This window comes from Zootoca vivipara, chromosome 4 (genome assembly GCF_965207765.1).
Source record: "Zootoca vivipara chromosome 4, rZooViv2.hap1.1, whole genome shotgun sequence".
NCBI classification, from domain to species: domain Eukaryota; kingdom Metazoa; phylum Chordata; class Lepidosauria; order Squamata; family Lacertidae; genus Zootoca; species Zootoca vivipara.
Window position 1 is genome coordinate 43520895 of NC_142587.1, and position 17996 is coordinate 43538890.

General features: G+C 39.4%; 1 protein-coding gene and 1 long non-coding RNA gene across 17 annotated transcripts in view; one reads left to right on the plus strand and one right to left on the minus strand.

The window, feature by feature from the left end:
- Positions 1-17996, minus strand: part of DMD (dystrophin) — a 1006777-nt gene that overhangs the window by 8132 nt on the left and 980649 nt on the right. For all 16 annotated transcript variants that reach the window (XM_035114386.3, XM_035114388.3, XM_035114384.3 and 13 more), the window contains 4 exons: positions 17651-17809; positions 11750-11993; positions 11047-11167; positions 5313-5405 (listed from right to left, as the gene is read on the minus strand). In XM_035114386.3, coding sequence (XP_034970277.3) covers positions 5313-5405; positions 11047-11167; positions 11750-11993; positions 17651-17809 — 617 coding nt within the window. The remainder of the gene's footprint in view (positions 1-5312; positions 5406-11046; positions 11168-11749; positions 11994-17650; positions 17810-17996) is intronic.
- Positions 3989-5329, plus strand: LOC148685921 (uncharacterized). The gene is made up of 2 exons (XR_015949781.1): positions 3989-4036; positions 4947-5329. It is a non-coding gene; the product is annotated as an uncharacterized LOC148685921 (long non-coding RNA).

Here is a 17996-nt window from a genome sequence, read left to right on the forward strand (position 1 = left end):
TGTGGCTGATTGATTGTGCATGCCCCACGTCCCTCTGCAAGGTCTGATGAACTGGATGCACAACCACAATTTCTTCCATTGTACCCGTGAGGAGGATGTTGGCTTCTTCCTCCCTCCTCTCCAGTTCCCTCTCGGGACAACTTCCATTGCAACTGCCCAGCCACGATCCCACCACATCCACCACTTCGTGGCATAAAAGGAACCACAGGGCAGGATGGGTGGAGAAGGCTTGCAAGAGAGAGGGAGGGAGAGGAAAAAAGAAAAGGTAGAGGAGGGAGGCAGAGAGAGAGAAAAACACACCACAAGGGCTTGGTGAGAGATAGAGGGAGATCACAGCCCAACAGAACAAACATAATGGGTGGGGGACCAACAACCTCTCTCTGCCTACAGAGAAAGCAGATTATAATTGGCTCTACTTAATTCTACTCAATTTCCTTCTTCCCTGGACTGCAGGATCCAGAGCTGCTTTAGAGCTGGCTAGCAGTCCTTTACTTAACAGAAAAAAATTTTTTGCAGTACTCTGATAGGCAGCAGGCAAGGACTTCAGCAAATGCTTGCACCCCTGGTGGGCACCGAGTAGGGATTTGCGATGTATTTGCAAGGTCAAAAATAATGAAACGGTTATTGCAATCTGGGCTTTTCAACTATGTATCAATAAATCGCAGAGCCCTAATTTCCACTTAGTAATTTTCTTTGTTTGGTTAAATTGCCCTGTCATTGCAGTTTGACACCTATATCTAGAAACTGTGGTACAGATAGAATTTATAAGCAATCTTCCATTTGAATCATTTTGATTATAAATTTCATGAATAAATTAAACTGCTCTTTACTAATGTTTCCAGCAGGAAAATACATAACATTAAAAACAAAATGTATTAAAGCCAAATCAAATGCGCACGTACTACTTGTCACAACCATCATCAAAATAAACAAAATGAAATAAAATAGTGAAGCAGACTAGAAATAATCACAGCTGAATAAGTCACCACCATTTCAATAGTCACTCTACTCTTGACATATGGAGAGCATTGGGATAGATCTGCTAACAGTCAAGAAGAATAACAACAAATTATTTTTCACAATATGGAAACATTGTCTGAGACACTGCTAACATGAAGGATCCCCCAAATCCTCTTGAATATGCCAACATCCTCATTAGTCATGCCTATTTAGTTAGGACTCGCTTAAGCCCCATTGATTTCTACACAACTCCAGTAGCATTTATTTCCTTGGGAATGGGGCTAAGAAGCAGCTACTTTGTTCTAAGGATACCACCAGTGCTTTTTTTTCCTGAGGGGGCGCAGGGGTACACATACCCCTAAACATTTTGTGAATCTAAGTTTGGCCTCATTGTGGGGGCAGTATTTCATTGTGAGTAGGAAAATGAGAGTACTGAACCCCTAAACATTTTTTTAGGGGGGAAAGCACTGGATACCACAATTTCTTACAGCTTAGTCAAAAATTCTATTCTTCAGTTTACATTCCATTCCATTGTCATTCTTTTGCTAAAATGAACAAGATCTCAATGAAATACATACAAAACTCCCATCAGACTTGGCAGTTTGTCCACAAGTGTAGTGTGAAAGCAATTTACTCTATGACCTATTATCTTGCAGGGTTTAATAAACCACTAAGGTGGTATTTAATACAATATTTCCACTATGTCAGACCTCTAGCTTTGACATCTGTTTTGAGTTAGCACAGCAGCTGTGGAAAACAGCTGCAGCTACTATGAATTTGCTTTGAGCAGCATGCTAAAGGGAATGTGGATGGGACTGTACAGTTTATGAGAAAGAAAATTCCTTACGGACAGCAATCATCAGATTCTCAGCAGAAATTCCCACTTTTAGCACCATCCTTCTGCTTTGCAGCAAGTACAGAGATCATTCTATAATGTTTAAGCTTTCAGCTATTCTTTGCAGTTTTAAAAGTTAAAACAAGAGAAAAACTATATAGACATCTGCATTTTTTCCTCCAAAAGATCTGTTTGCTAGGTCAGACATACACTAACTTTGTCTACATAATGCATTATTTCTTTTTAAAAGAAAGGCTAAAAACATAGTTGAATAGAGAGGAGGAAAACCTGATGCCATCAATGTGTAACATTTAAAGCTGCATCAATTAATCATCAGTATAATACCTTCCTGAGGTTGAACCTATCAGAGATTATTTCCAAATTTATTTGTAATCGAAAGCCTAGAGAATAATTTTCCCAGTGAGATTTATTTCCATATCATACTGGGAACTCTAGGCTGGCTTCCTACTTAGCATACATAGAAAGTTCTTTCACTGATCCATCATTACTAGCTGCAGAATTATCCAGGCAAACAACACAATGAGAATATAACATCGGTCTCTTGAAGAATGTTTTCCTAACAAATAGTCTAGGGAAGACTACGGTGACCTGGTATCAAAAGAGGACCCTGTGGGAAAAAAACCCCTGTGGTTTTATAGCTAGGGTTCTGCAGGCCTGGACTGGGACTTAACCAAAGAGCTACATGCAAGAACTAGATGATGAAGAAGAAGAAAGGAGGAAAAGGCACTGAGAGAAGAACAAAGTAGCAGGACAGAGTTTCTGCAGCAAGAATCTGAACGCCTGGAGCTCATGAACGCCGAGCTGAAGGCCCAGATCGAGGAGCTGAAACAAGAGAGGCAGAAGCTGATCCTGATGCTGAACCGCTACCGCCCCACCTGCATTATGCAGACAGACAGTGTCAAAACCCCAGAGAACAAGCCCAACCCGCTGCTTGAGCAGCTGGAGAAGTGAGGGGGGCCTGGTGGGCCAAAAGAACGTAGGCAGCAAAAAAGAGGATAACCAGGGACCTTGGAGCATCTCTCTTCCATGTACTGTATGAAGGACTGTGCACCAGAGATGGGTGCAACCAGAACACAGTGAGATTCCTTGGGGATTGCACACTCCAACCAAATAGAGGGGATGGAGGAGAACGACCACAACAGAAGCGCTCAGAGGGGGAGCTGTGGCTGCAGTTGTACAGCTCAACAGAAGGGGGTGTGGCAGCTGCTGCTGCAGAGGATTTTCCAGCACCCCATCAGCTACCCATTGCAGAGCATCTAAAATGTGTTGGGGGTAGGGATGCTAAGAGGTAGCGCTGTGGCTTCCCTGCCATCCCTCTCCCTACAGCTCCTGGTTGGCAATCAGCATGGACACAAGGTTTGAACACTAGTAAGAACTAGGGTAGGAGGAAGCTGGAAGTAGGCTAAGCTGTGCAAGCCTCTGCTCCCTTGGGACCCTGCCTCTGCCCCCGTGCTCTCCCCAGAAAGAAACCAAGAACGGCAAACACTTGACACAAGTCCTGGCTCATTGCTGGGCCTGCCTGTGGCACTGTGGCGCAGGCGTCCCCACAAGCACACCCTCAGTATAATATTTACAGCCCAGCTGTCCACACCATGCTTTTAAAAAAATGCACATTTTTACACATTTTTATATTTTTATAAAGTTTTGTTTTTATACAGCAGTCTTTATATGGATTTATATAATCACTAGATGTGATTCCATAGAAATGTAGGTATATGCCACAGTTAATCTCCATTGTGTTACTTGTTCGGCAACGGGCCTTCTTTTCCCTTAGCATGCTGGGAAATGGGCCTGTGCCCTTCCCATGGGCTCCACTGCCATGTCCATCCATGCATGTCCTCCTTCATAATACTCAGTCCTATATCTCTTGCAGAATGTAACATCTGTGTTTTACTTCATTTTTGCATTAAGGAACAATGCCAGAAAAAGAGTTTTGTATAACTTGCACATTTGCTGAAAGTTTCATTTTTTAAAGTGATTAGGTAGTCCAACAGAATATAGTGTCTTTGCTTCTGTTCTTCACACAAATACATTTCATTAACACCTCTATTTAGTATTCAGCTAAGGTATACCCAGGCATACTGAAGTTAATGAATGTGACTAACTTAGGTTCATTAATTTTAATGGGTCTACTCTAAGTAAAACTTAGTTGAATACTGTCCTCTATCTTTTCAGCAGAGGTGATTTCCCAAGAATGCTTGATACACCCTGAAAATTGAAGTAAGTTGAATATCACCAACATTCCATAAGATGGTGCTACATAGAAGAGGTTTCATAAAGGGTAAACTGGATATGATATCCTCAAGAAAAAATACTCAGGGCAGCTGAAACAGAACTATGCACTATTTGACACACAGCACAGTGTTTCACTGGAACATTTACCTGGGGAGCAGCTTTTCAGAGACAGGTTTAAAATTACTCCACATAAACATCCATCAAGAAATAAAATACTGTCTCCTTTAACCTAAACCTTTTTCATAGCACTATAATGTGGTAGCCAGATTCGGCAATGACCTTTTCTTGAGCACTAAACATTTCTTGGAAACATTATTCAAATACTATCTGTGCTCTGTTTTGACAAAGAAAGAAAATGTTAGAAACATAAATTTTAAAGAGGTTTCAACCTCTGAAGGCCCCAAACCCCAAACTCTCACCTACTCCAATTAAATGAAAGAGCATATTCTTTTTACCTAATGTCTGCCTGTAATATATTTGGGTTAAGTTCTGCTTCTAGCACCAGAGTGGGGAAAAGAAATGTTTCAGAGATGTAAAAATGGAATAGAGCGCAGATACAGCAATTCTGAGAAAGATTTGTGAAAAGAGAAAACCTAAGCCAAAAATCCACTTATGAAGGTTGTAGTTTGTGGGCCAGTGTCTATATGCTGGTTACTATCTGAATGTATAAAAAGTTAGTCTTAAAAGGGTAGTTTATGACCCCAGTAATTTTATCATTGTAATAGTGATGCTGCCCAATATCATTCTCATACTAGCTATTACATATTTTTGGCTATTTATTTTTTTTGTTACTGATGATGCTACCAATCACCAGTGGGGTTGCTAATTTTTCTTGGGTCATAGACTATTGTTTACTCACCTCGGATGGTAACAACTCCCCTTTTTTGGCATACAGACAACTGAAGCACCTTTGAATGTGCAAATCCCCCCCCCCCCGAACTGAAATGAATGAGTCATCGCAGAAGCACAGAGATCCATCTGCACATCTGAGAACACACTGAAATCCCAGTAATACCAGTAATGCTATTCTACTATGGAGATTATTTTTCTACTGCTAGCATTTCAGAACAAGAACTGTTTGAGGCTAAATCAAAATGCTTATGCATACAGGTTTTAGGAGAAAAAATGTGTTAGATTTTTCTCTTACGACACTTGCACCTTTCACTTGTGGAACAGTCTGTGAACATGATACTGAGCTGCGAGTAATATGCACAACATATAATTTAACTGTTGGTCTTTGCTTCTGAACACTAAAGCTTACCTCTTGTACTTGGGAAAGAATTGTTGAGCTGTTCCATGACCTCTTCTAACCCTGTGCTTGTGTCCTGGGGAGGACTGAGCAGATCATCCTCACCTAAAAAAACAAGAGCAGAAGGACATTCATTTTAATAAGAGCCATTAAAAGGTACTTGCTTCATAAATACTGCCACTGGTTACAGTTTATGATCCTTAACCATTCATTTAGGACTCTGCAAGGTTCAGTTTGCAGAATTTCACCCTATTTAAATCCTGTTTAAAAAATACTCCTGGCTAACAGTCTAAAAGAAATTTTAATATATATGCATACACACATACATTCCTTCCTCTTTTTCTAAATTATAAAGCTTCTTCCATTTATGAAGTAGTGTAGCCCTGTGACAGTAAAATAAAATATTTCAAAAGTCCTAAGTGTCTATACTAAAAATGGTAAAAGTAATTGCTAGAAAGAATGAGAGCTTCCCTTATTCCATTACCACAACTAGGTTTTGTAGTTGTGTGCTGCATTTCAATGGTGATATGGCGAGACAGGAAATGTGTTTCTAACCAAGTAAATCAGAGCTGACAAATATGCAGCTGCATTAGTATTAATAGTTTTGACAACTTAATTGCATCAGATAAAAGCTGCAGAAAGATTGATTTGTACTCTGAAAAGCCATTTGAAATGTTTGACATGGCAGAATGCACTTGTCCCCTTGAATAAGTTCTATGACCCAATAACAAAGCACGGCAGAAATGCAGAGTTCAGATACCATAGTGGGTTTCACTCAGAATTTTAGCATTACTGCTGCTCAAATTTGTAGGCTAATTTGTATACTGAGAGAAGGAAACTGCCAAATGTACAGAGTTTACATGTTGGATATTATAGAAGTACTTGTAAAACATAAGGCAAGACTATTCTTTTAACACAAAATAGTTAATTCAGAATAAGCTGATTAACTGGTTAAACTCAACGAAAGTGTTATGAAACAGAGCTAATCTAGTCCAACCCCTGTCAAGGCAGAAAGTGCCATGTGGAAACCATCATCTCTCTCATCACATAAACCAGCCATATTTCAGTGCTTCCTCTGTTTTTTGCCCTTTTGTGCAACTTGTGATGGCTTGGAGGAAAAGCATTCTTAACTGCTGCAGATGAACAACCTGCATGGAGACAACCTCAGTGTGGAACAACTTAATGCAACTATTATGTGGCGGCTATAACATACACATGCATTCTCATACCTATTCAGCCAATAGGAATAAGACTGCAATTTGAAGATTTGTTTTTAAAGCAACAAAGACGGGACTAATTCAACTGTTGTGCCAGCAAAATCCAGTGTTAACAGTGACGTATCACATACAGTAATTGGCCACTGGAAACAAAACAGAACAGTACAAGTGTTCACTGACTGAAGAATAAATTGTTCAGCTAGGGTGCTGACTGGAAGATTGAGCTTCTTTTAAGCCAATGTACTGAACATGATTTAAATCATGTTTTTTGAACTTGATTCACGAAGAGCGGAAGATCACTGTAAACATAATAAATGAATAAGCAGTGACTAATGCTTATATTAATAAGAAATTGGTAGCTCGTGTCTGCTTTTTGGGATTTCCTCAGATATATCCTCAAAAAGAAAGGAACTACTTGAAGCTATTAAGATGTGTTCAAAATCATTAGGAATACCAAATGCTGATGCAAACCTCATATTAATAACTAATTCCTAATTTTTCAGTACAGTAACAATAGGGGACTGGAACATAATATTTTTTGCTTACTTTGTTTTTCAAATTTGACTTAAAGATCATTAGTACAGATTTTGAGAAGAAACTGTACTGTATCAGGATATATCTGTTTATCCCTGCAGAAACACAGATGCTCATTGTTTTTCCAGAATGGTAATTTATAGCCCAGCTACTGTTGTTCATTTATTATGAGGGAACCAAATGTCTTCCCCTTATTACTGCTTTAAGTTTAATTTTAGATTAGTTTCCAGCATTTAACCAAATTTGCCAAAGCAACTTACATGCAGTGAATTTTAGAGACAGGCTTAGACCATAAAAAGGTACACTGATTATGAACTGAGCAAAACTTCTCTTCTCTAAACTTCCAACATCTCAAAATCTAGTATCCCCATACAGTGGAACCTCGGTTTATGAACACCTTGGTTTATGAATTTTCGGTTTACGAACACCGCAGACCCATCTGGAACGGATTAGTTCACTTTCCATTACTTTCAATGGGAAAGTTCGCTTCAGTTTATGAACGCTTCAGTTTATGAACAGACTTCTGGAACCAATTACACCCATGCTTCGGGTTAAGTACACTTCAGGTTGAGTACTCCGCGGATCCGTCTGGAATGGATTAATCCACTTTCCATTACTTTCAATGGGAAAGTTCGCTTCAGTTTATGAACGCTTCAGTTTATGAACAGACTTCCTGAACCAATTGTGTTCATAAACCGAGGTACCACTGTACTTCTCTTATGTCAGTTTCACTTTTACTGTTTCTTTCCAGAGCTTGAGTAGGGAAGGAAAACCAGGGAAGCTGGGCTGTCAGAGGAACCATATTTTATTTCCCATTGTTTCAGAATAGCAATGAGAACCTCAAAATTTTTAATATTATTTGCCCGAGTCAGAACAAATTATTTCAGAGTTCCAAGTGGTGGTGTGGCATTTTGAGCGTGCTCAGATGTTTTTATTTTGTTGGTGGGTACTTAAATACCGTACAGACCTCTCCTGTTCCTAACCTTCTCTCTTGGCAATTTCCATCCTCCTCCACTCGCAAGCTAAGGTTGGGAAAGGGAAAAGAGGAACACAGCTACCAGATTTCAAAAGACTTTCCATGGAAAAATCCTGAACAAACACTCTCTATGTCCTCTTATCTCAAACACTCTGAAAAAGCTCAGAAAAAATCCCAGGCCAATTCTAAATCAAGATAGGGAAGTATGCTCATCTCTACTCACAAAATTATTAAAATTAAAATTCAACTAGACACCTTAAATTATAAACATTGAAACAATAATGAAGTCTTCAAGCAGAGGCTGTACAGCCATCTTGTTGGCAGTGTTTTAGCTCTGGATTTCTTGCACTGAGCAGGGAATTAGACTACATGGCCTACAAGCTCTCTACCCCCAATTATAAAGTCTGAATTTAAAATGTGTTAACAAATTATTGTTCAGAGGATTTTTGTAGCTTTATAAATTGCTTGAAATCCAGCTGAACCCTCATTTTGCACCGCTCCTTTGACAACAGCAGCATTATTTCACTTAAGACTAATTGATAGAGCCCGACCAACATGGTGTTCCCCTTATAGAAAGCCTCATATTAAAAAAATTAGTGAACTGAACGTGTCTGAACCATGTGTTTTGTGGTAGCTTGCATATACAATTCACAAGCATCCAGGACAAATTATAGCTCCCTATAGATGTCACAGTCAAAGAGGTTTTCTCTCATACCTGAAAATAAGCAATAAACCTGTGGCTGTTTCAGTAACCCATAACAGAAGGGTATGTGTTTTGTCTGTAATAAAGACGCTGGCAAGATTTCCCGTGACCTAGATAAGAGACTAAAACTGCTGCTCACCTCTGTAGCATGCCAGGTATGGCAGTCACCAGGTACATTTGTGCTGGGATTTTTGCCCTTTGCCCCAGTATGTAAATCTTTTGTAATATACAGAAGTACATAATCTTTTGGCACCTTAAACATGACTGATTGATTGATCAATCAGAATATTTGTGTTGTAATATACTGAATAATAAGGGACCCAGGTGGCGCTGTGGGTTAAACCACAGAGCCTAGGGCTTGCTGATCAGAAGGTCGGCGGTTTGAATCACTGCAGCGGGGTGAGCTCCCGTTGCTCGGTCCCAGCTCTTGCCCACCTAGCAGTTCGAAAGCACATCAAAGTGCAAGTAGATAAATAGGGACTGCTCCGGCGGGAAGGTAAACGGCGTTTCCGTGCGCTGCTCTGGTTTGCCAGGAGCAGCTTTGTCATGCTGGCCACATGACCCAGAAGCTGTCTGCGGACAAACGCCAGCTCCCTCGGCCTATAGAGCGAGATGAGCGCTGCAACCCCAGAGTCGGACACGACTGGACCTGATGGTCAGGGGCCCTTTATACTGAATAATAAAGGGTCACTGGGCTTTTATTAGAAAGATAAATAGCTTCACACATAGAACAAACATGATTCCTCCTAACTAAATGAATGTAATTTTCTTGTAATTACTGCAAAACATCCTGTTCATTCTCAAATCCTCAGGTATAATAATATTTATACAAACATCTAAAGTAGCTATCTAATTACCTATGGTATCATGTTAAACAGAATTACTATGTAGCCAAAGCTAACCATTATGCATAATAAAAATGCTTATAAATGAGACACCATATGAGAATAGCTTTGTCAGAAATATCTTGCTGAATTCCATTTGTCTGAGCACTAGCAGTGTACATTATTTATGTAATGTGTTTATGGGTTGACATACAATAAAATTTCTCAAGGCGGTTCACAACAAGATGATAAATTATTTTTGGACCATTGTCCAATGCAGCCTTACATACAATGCACTGCAGTAGTCCAAATGTGAGATTACCAGGGCATAGTGGTCCATAAAAGCACCTCAGAGAAACACTATAGCAAAAGCATCCCATAGCTGAAGCAACAGAAAAATAAAAGAACATAACTGCACCACGTTTTGTAGTTAAGTTCTGCAGGTAAGTGAGGATTTTTTTATTGAATTATCTTCTAGCAGTCCAAGTATCAATGGCCCTACTTGCCACAATAGGGTCAAATATTTTCACTCTTGTTTATTAATTTAGCTTGTGTTTGTGTACCTTGTGTCAAATTATTTACCTTCACTTCTGTCAGCTACATTAAGTGAACAACTATGAAAACAGCCAAAATGCCATTTGTAGACTTCTTTAAATTCTATTTTATTACTTTGTGGAGTGTGCTTTGCTGAGTGCTCTCCTGCTGTAAAAGAAAAATTCAAACACAGGAGTCTTCCTGTGGCCCTTAAATGGTGAATACAAGGAAGGCTACCCTGAGTTGCCACAGTAATGGCCAGGTGGGCATTCCTTAATGCACTCCACCCTCTGACAGAAGGTCACACATTCCTCAACTGAAAAAGAGCAACAACAGTAACAAAGTACCACTATTTTTATCCCTCTACAAACTGAAACACCACAAAACCAGGTTTCTACCTTTTCATTTGATAGAAATGGGCTGTTGTGCTGCAAAAAAATGGATTGGTATTAATGAAAGTATAACGAATGAAAAAAAAATCCCACAAAAGGCAGACAAGAGTGTGGTGGTCAAATCACAGACTGAATCAATAGGGCTGCGAGGTTTGTGTAGTCACACTCCATGTGGTATGGAATAAAAGGAAGGCATGATACCTATTCTTTTTGGCAACATGTTGCCATTGGAATGCTAAGAAAAATGTGATGCCCACATACAGGAATGCTAAATTTAAGAAATAAATTGGGATCCCTTACAACAGAGATGGGGAATCTGACTTTACAGATGTTGCTGAACTACTACTCCCATCATCCCTCAATGCTGATAGTGCTGATGGAAGTCCAACATTTGAACAGCCAAAAGTCCCCTGAATGCTCTAAAACTGTTAACATGTAACCATTACTGTGCAATAAATCCTGATTGTCTGAAAAAGGATCCATGTTAGCTACTGATATAATACGAAATTTGAATATAAATGGCAAACAATCCTCATTTTAAAATAGTATGAGTTATATCATCTTACCCATAGATTCTGAAGTCTGACTCCCAACTACGCGGAGAAGCATTGGCTGATTACTATCTGACCTCTGTAACGAGGTAGGAGAAGACTGAGTTGTACCATTCACCTTGGAATCCACTTGAGGCTGAAACACCAGAAGGTAATATAATAGTTATCCTACAATTAGTGGAACACTACAATCCTATACAACAGGGATAGGACACCTTTCTCCCCCCCCTCTCTCTTTTTACATCTGCCCAGTAGGCTGCCATGGGAGGGACAGACCACTCTTGCCAGAGATCTGAACTCATCTCCGCCTTTCATCACGCCCATCTGTTTGGGCTCCCCACCTTCTCACTTGGCACCTCTCCCTCTTGACTCACCTCACCTACATGAAATTAAGCCTAGGACTGTACGCAGCCAAAGGGCCACAGGTTCTGCTGTACAGATTTACTCAGAAGTAAATCTCACTGAGTTTAATGGGACTTTTCCCAAAGTAACAGAATACAGAACAGAATTGCAGCAAAAGTCTGCAGTAATGCTATCATGTTTGTATTTATATTTGTGATACGTTCAGTGTAAACAAAAGTTACTAAATAAAGAGACCAACCTATGTACAGGCAGCTCGAAGCTGCTTCCAGGTTCAAGCCATATTTGTTAAGTGGTCATACATACGCTTTTCCATATTAAGGTTTCAAGCCATGATTAGAACAGACTGAGAATTCACCTGTTCCAGCAGCTGCCTCAACCTGTGCAGCTGTGATTCCAGCTGTTTGTTGTGATCCTCCAGGATTTGCATCCTGGCTTCTAGGCGGCCTTTGTGCTGACGAAGCAACTTGGCTTCTGCAATGAGTTCAGCATCTCGTGGACTCTGGGGGGAAATGGGCATCATCTCAGGTGGGGATGGCAGTGGAGACAGTCCTTTGTTATCATGTTGCTGCTTTAATCGATCATATTCTGCTTGAAGGTTTCTATTGAAAATGGAGAAGAAGTGAGACTTTAGCATATTTATAAATGCACCATCGTTTCCATTTTGTAGCTAGAATGCCAGACATTATTGCCTAATCTTGCAGATTAGATTTGGGGTCCAATCCCTTCTAAGGGCTTCAGGACAAAAAGCTTGCTGATACAACTCTTGAACTGGAGATGAATGAGAGTTTTTGTCTTAGGTTGTTGAAAAGTTGTTACATGGCATTGCTATAAAATGCCATGGTTAAATTTTCAATTCAAAAGGCCTGTTCTTTTGTTTCTCATAAGTGCACAAGACGTTTGCATTTATTCAAAACCTATGCATTCCAATCCTACATGGTTTACAACAAATTGGACTCTTAAGTTTAGATTCCAGTCTGATGAAATCATTAAAGTCAAACTTGTTTATGTTTGGACTGGTCACTAATTCAGTGCTGGGAAGTGCATGCATGTTTGCTGCTTACATAATTCACACCTACCGGTATGTTATAAATAATGCTTACAAACTGTTTTGGGGATTTGCACTTTCAAACACCAACCAACTCAGGCACCATCTAAGAAATATTCTTCAGGTTGATTGCATTTTGGTATTATAATCCTACTTGCATCAGCTATGTTTTTGAGTTTTAAGTTTGAGAATCCATTTGTCTCTGCACAGCTTGTCAGAGTTTGCTTATTGTTATATCTATGCTTGATTACAAATGACAAAACTGGCTCTGCGGTACAAACAGTGAGACAGTATGTCCTCATATACACATAACATTAATTGCACACACATGAAAGGGATAAATGTTTGGTTCATGAATCACAAGTCATGGTGAACAACAGAAAGGACTAGGCTGTGGGGAATTAGTGACAGGTTGAGGATCCAGTACCCGATTAATCAATAAGCAGATTAATACTACACACACACACACACACACACACACACACACAAACACACATATATATACACACATACACATACACATAAATATTTTGCATAGTCTTCATTCAAATTGGACTGGCAATGACTTGGTTAATCCTATGGGGGACTAGGGGAGAATTCAGGCAGAAAAACAAAAAGAAGCAAAAGGCTGGTGCTACAAGAAGGCTGGAAAAGGCTTGCGCCAAAAAAGGAGAGGAGAGGGTGATAAATGCCAGGTAGAAAAAGGCGGAAGAGAAAAGTGCCTTTCTGGGGAATGCCGCGGATTGGGAAGTTGTCTTCTGGTGCCAGGCCACTGAAATCCTCTATTTTTGAATGTGCAGTAGGAGAATGGAGGGCGAGCAGAATTCTTGTGTGTGTGTGCTTTGGGTGAAGGCTTTGAGGAGAAACACAAGGCCACATGTGTTCCCTCTTCAAAACAGGATTAAATCAGGGTATGACACAGTAGAATAGGAGAAAGAAAGAGGGATGGGGGAAGAGGGCAGGAAGGTAAGCAAAATTTACTTAACCCAAGTATATTGACAAACGATTGAGCATAATTTTAAGAGTCTTTCTTTCAGGTTCAATTATGCAAGTGAAGGGTTTTCCTATAACAAGGGTGGGGGTGGGGGTTCCCTGTTATGAGTGCTGATTGCACATGCACACTTTTGGGGTGAAATTTCTAGAGCAGATAAATGCTAATGAGTGGAAATGATTGGTATTTAATGCTAGTCCGAGTTGACCAATAAATTAATATAAACAACTATTACTGCATTCTCATGCTTCTCTGCATCATGAGCAAAAATTACTGCAGTTGTAGGTGGCTAAAGGGTGGTTTTGGTCTTGTTCCCTAAGCCTTGGCTTGCTTAATCTTTCCAGACAGAATGGAATTTCCTACAGTTACAGTGATAGGGCATGCTTAAAATGGTGGTGAGGCTGAGCTTCTCAGTAACAACTAAGACACCTCTGAATAAGCTTAATAGTGTTTCAGTTTTAAAAGTGACATTGTGCTGTGGAACACAAATTTTGTGTCTACTAAGAAAACCCTACCAGAATTCTTGTATAGCTTATTTCTTTTGAAGAGCGATAAAGCCCCGCTCCCCATTATGTAGTTCAACTGGTTGCTATGAGTCACTTCAATAGAGGCTGATAATGCTTCTATTGAGAAGTGGCTGATTTGAAAGGACCTTGACCAATAAAAAGGAATGGAGAGACACAGTGTGGCATTATGGTGGCCTCACTAGCTGCTGTATTAATGGTGGAAGCAGTGCTATTTTTCTAGGAAAAAAGGTGCTGGAATAACCACGGACACTTCCCTTGTTCTCCTACAATGGCAATAGAATGCACCAGAGAGGTGTCGGAACTGAGTTCTGGTGAGTTCAGGATGAAAAAAAAAGCCTTGGATGGAAGTACCGGTATATATTTGTTATCAAAATTATGTGCCAAGGCAACACATATTCAGTTACAAAAACTAAGTTCTAAAACCCTAGTTACCCATATACGCTTATATTCAGCACTGCATTTAGGAAACAGGAAGCTATGGTTTTTGTCCCTGTGGTATCTGCAACATGCTTTTAAACCAGAGAGCTGATGGATAGACTAATTCTACATACTGCTATACTAAAATCCTTATGTCCACATTTTTTTAATGACGTAAGGAATAATCAAACCATATAACCGTCTCGGCCTTCTCGGTAGGGGCACCCACCCTGTGGAATGCCCTCCCACCAGAGGTCAAAGAAAACAACAATTACCAGACCTTTAGAAGGCATCTCAAGGCAGCCCTGTTTAGGGAAGCTTTTAATGTTTGATGGATTTCTGTATTTTAATGTTTTGTTGGAAGCCGCCCAGAGTGTCTGGGGGAACCCGGCCAGATGGGCGGGGTACAAATAATAAATTATTATTGTTATTGTTATTATTATTATTATTATTATTATTATTATTATTACCAGGAATATCTTCCTTATTCCAAGTGCTAGTTAAGGAAAAAGAAGTCATCCAAAGAATCATTGCTTAGGTGAATATTTCTGTATCAGACTCTTAGAAGACAAAAATAAATTCTCTCAGTATATTGCACAAAGCTCTGGAGAGCAATCTTAAGCCAGTGTGAGCGGATAAAAAGAAACATAGACCTAGTGAGCATTGCTTTTGTCAGTCAGAATTAGCATTAAAAAAAACCCTTCTGAAAAGATATAGATGTAGGAGAGCAGGGAGATAAATGTATAATCCTTTCAAAATGAGCAAGTGCACAGCAACTAGCAATATCCTGAAATCCACCTTGCCAAACTACAACCTGGGCTAGCTGATTTTATTAGCAGTCAAAGTGATATCACTGCATAATAAATCTGAGATGCCTCCAGACTACCACACCTCATTAAGAGGACTAGTAGAAAAGAATAAAAACTATTCCACAAGCAAGGATGAACTTGTGTAGCTGAAATTGCGACAACACCAGAAACTTTAAATCTGAGCAATGCAAACATCCCACTCATGAGCCATTAGTAACATCAGTGGTGATACAACAATTACTTGTGAAAGTAATTACTCATGATGGGAAATGAACAACTGTACTTATTGCCAAGGATTACAAGTATTTATAGCAGGCCTACACAACCTGTTAGCAGATATCAAAACAGGAGCCTAGTAGGTCATACTGTACAAACTTGGCAATATAGAAGTAGTTTTGTACCTAGAAGGGTACTTTTTAAAAAATGTTATTTGATTTCAGAAAATTCATATTTCAGAAAATTACCCCACACCATTTTGCAGGGCCTTGTATGTTCAAGCAAGGTGTAACACACTAAAATGTAGGCAGGGTTGTCCAACCATTTTGGATCTGGGGCAGTGTTCAACTTTGGGCTCTCAAATATCAGTGGTGTGCTGTGCAATGCTAAAACACAGAACCCTCCCACCTCTCGCACTGTGATCTACAGCACTGTTGTGGTGCCCCCTGCAGCATGGCACCTGGTGGCCAAACCGGTCATGCTACCCTAAAACTGCCTCTGTCTTGGGGCATATTTTGAAATCTTAAAAACTGTCATGGGCACCACAAAATACCCATGCCACTGAAGGGAAACTGACAATACTCAGAATCCCCCCCCAAAATCCAGGAAATTCACCTACCTACCCCAACCCCTCAATAAAACATCGGGGGGGAGGGGAAGCAGGCAACACCCTTAACCAAAAGAAAAATCATAAAGCTGCAATTTAAAAATAATAAATGGTAGGAGCCTTGATGGGCACCAAGCAGTATGTGAGAGAGCACTGTGGCACCCACAGGTATTAAGCCATCATTTTAATTCATGGCCAGGGCTGGGCTTTTGTTTTGCTTCTTTGTAATTGCATTTGATTTCCCATATGGAGATGTATATAAATAGGGTATTACCCCCTCCTAGCTTACATTAATAATTATTTGGCTATATATATACATATATCTATATATGTATTATTTCGCTTTTTATTTATTTCTAGAGCTCTTAAGACTTGCTTTTCTAACATTTCCAGTGTTGCTTTATGAGTACCAAATCTTTTTCTCTGCTATTCCTTGTAAGCAGGAGAACAGCCTTATACTTTTCCACCTAAGTACTGTATCTCAGATCTCGTTGATGATGATTCAGTTGCTTTATTCATGGAAATGACTCAATGAGACTTACAAATGCCTTTTCTCCTTTGATGTTTTTTCATTATTCAATGTGCAGTTTATTATTATTTAGTTTTGTACAGCTTATATGAAAGCTGCTCCCATAAAGTATTACTTTAAAATTGCACTATTGCATTAAATGATGGCAACGATTGTGCAGAAGGTAGCAATTGTGCAGTTCTTGGCAGTAATTTCATCATTAACATTTACTCATCATATCACAAAAGTGGCTGAAGGCTCAAGTGAAATTGGGGAGCTATTGCTCTAGGCTATGAATATAATACTGTAAGCTTTTTGCACCAGGTATAATAGATTGAGTTCACAAAGCAGTGCAATTTGAAGGCAAGATATAAGGAATGTATTACAAGCTTATTGTTAGGCTGTGTATGGGCAATTCTTATTCCGAAGACTAAAAATGCCCCTTTGGGCTGCAGAGGATAATGACATCTCTTCAGCGCTACATTTGCTAATGTTTCTGCTATGTATATAGTGTCACAGTGCTTGATCAGAAAATGTTCATAACATCACTGATGACAAGACACTAAGAAAAATGTGTATCTTGACTTGGACAGCTCTGCTATATACAGCAAAGCTCCAATATTTCAGGTATCTCTATTATTTTCCTTTAAATGATGTGTGTGTGTGTGTGTGTGTCCACAATTGTACAGGGACAGATAAACAACTTTGCATGAGGCACATACTTACAATTCAGCTACCATATCTAACAAATATGACTGAAGATAGCAATAAATGCACATGCAACTATGTAGCAATTTTAGGCCAAAATCACATATTTTATAGGATTTAAACATTCCTTCTGAAGCAAGAAGTCATGTTCTATCATTGCTGCATTAAACATGACAAATAGGTTTATTTGCCATCTAATTTTTAAATTTAAATGGTTCACATTTTAGGTTTAGATGTTTATTTTAAATTAAGCATGACAAATAGATTTACACACCATCTACTTTATCACGCATAATATAAAGAAGAAAATAGCATGTGACAAATTTCCAGGCAACTTACATTCCAACTTGCTGCTTGTTGATTTAAACTTTACCTCATGAACAATTTATTCTGTGTATGCATGGAAATAGTACCAAAACAAAACTGACCTGTTTTCTTCCTCCAGGTCTGCTAGAATTCTCTCCAGTTCACCTCTTTCTTCACTCTCCAAGGAAATTAGAATTTGTGCAGGGCTTCGCGGTTGACTGAGTGGGGATTCTTGGTTCAAACTTTGGCAGTAGTGCTGGATTAACAAATGTTCATCATCTCTAAAAATGCAAAAAAAGGAAAATGGTAAGAACAAGAGAAAGCAAAGCAAAGAGACCAGACCCACATTTCCATCTAGAAAACTGCCCTCCCCATATTTTGTCCTCAAGAATGGCAGAGAACTGTGATAGAGTATGTATCAAAGGTTGGTACAGAGTTTGTCTCGGCTGCTGGCAGGAACTCAGAATT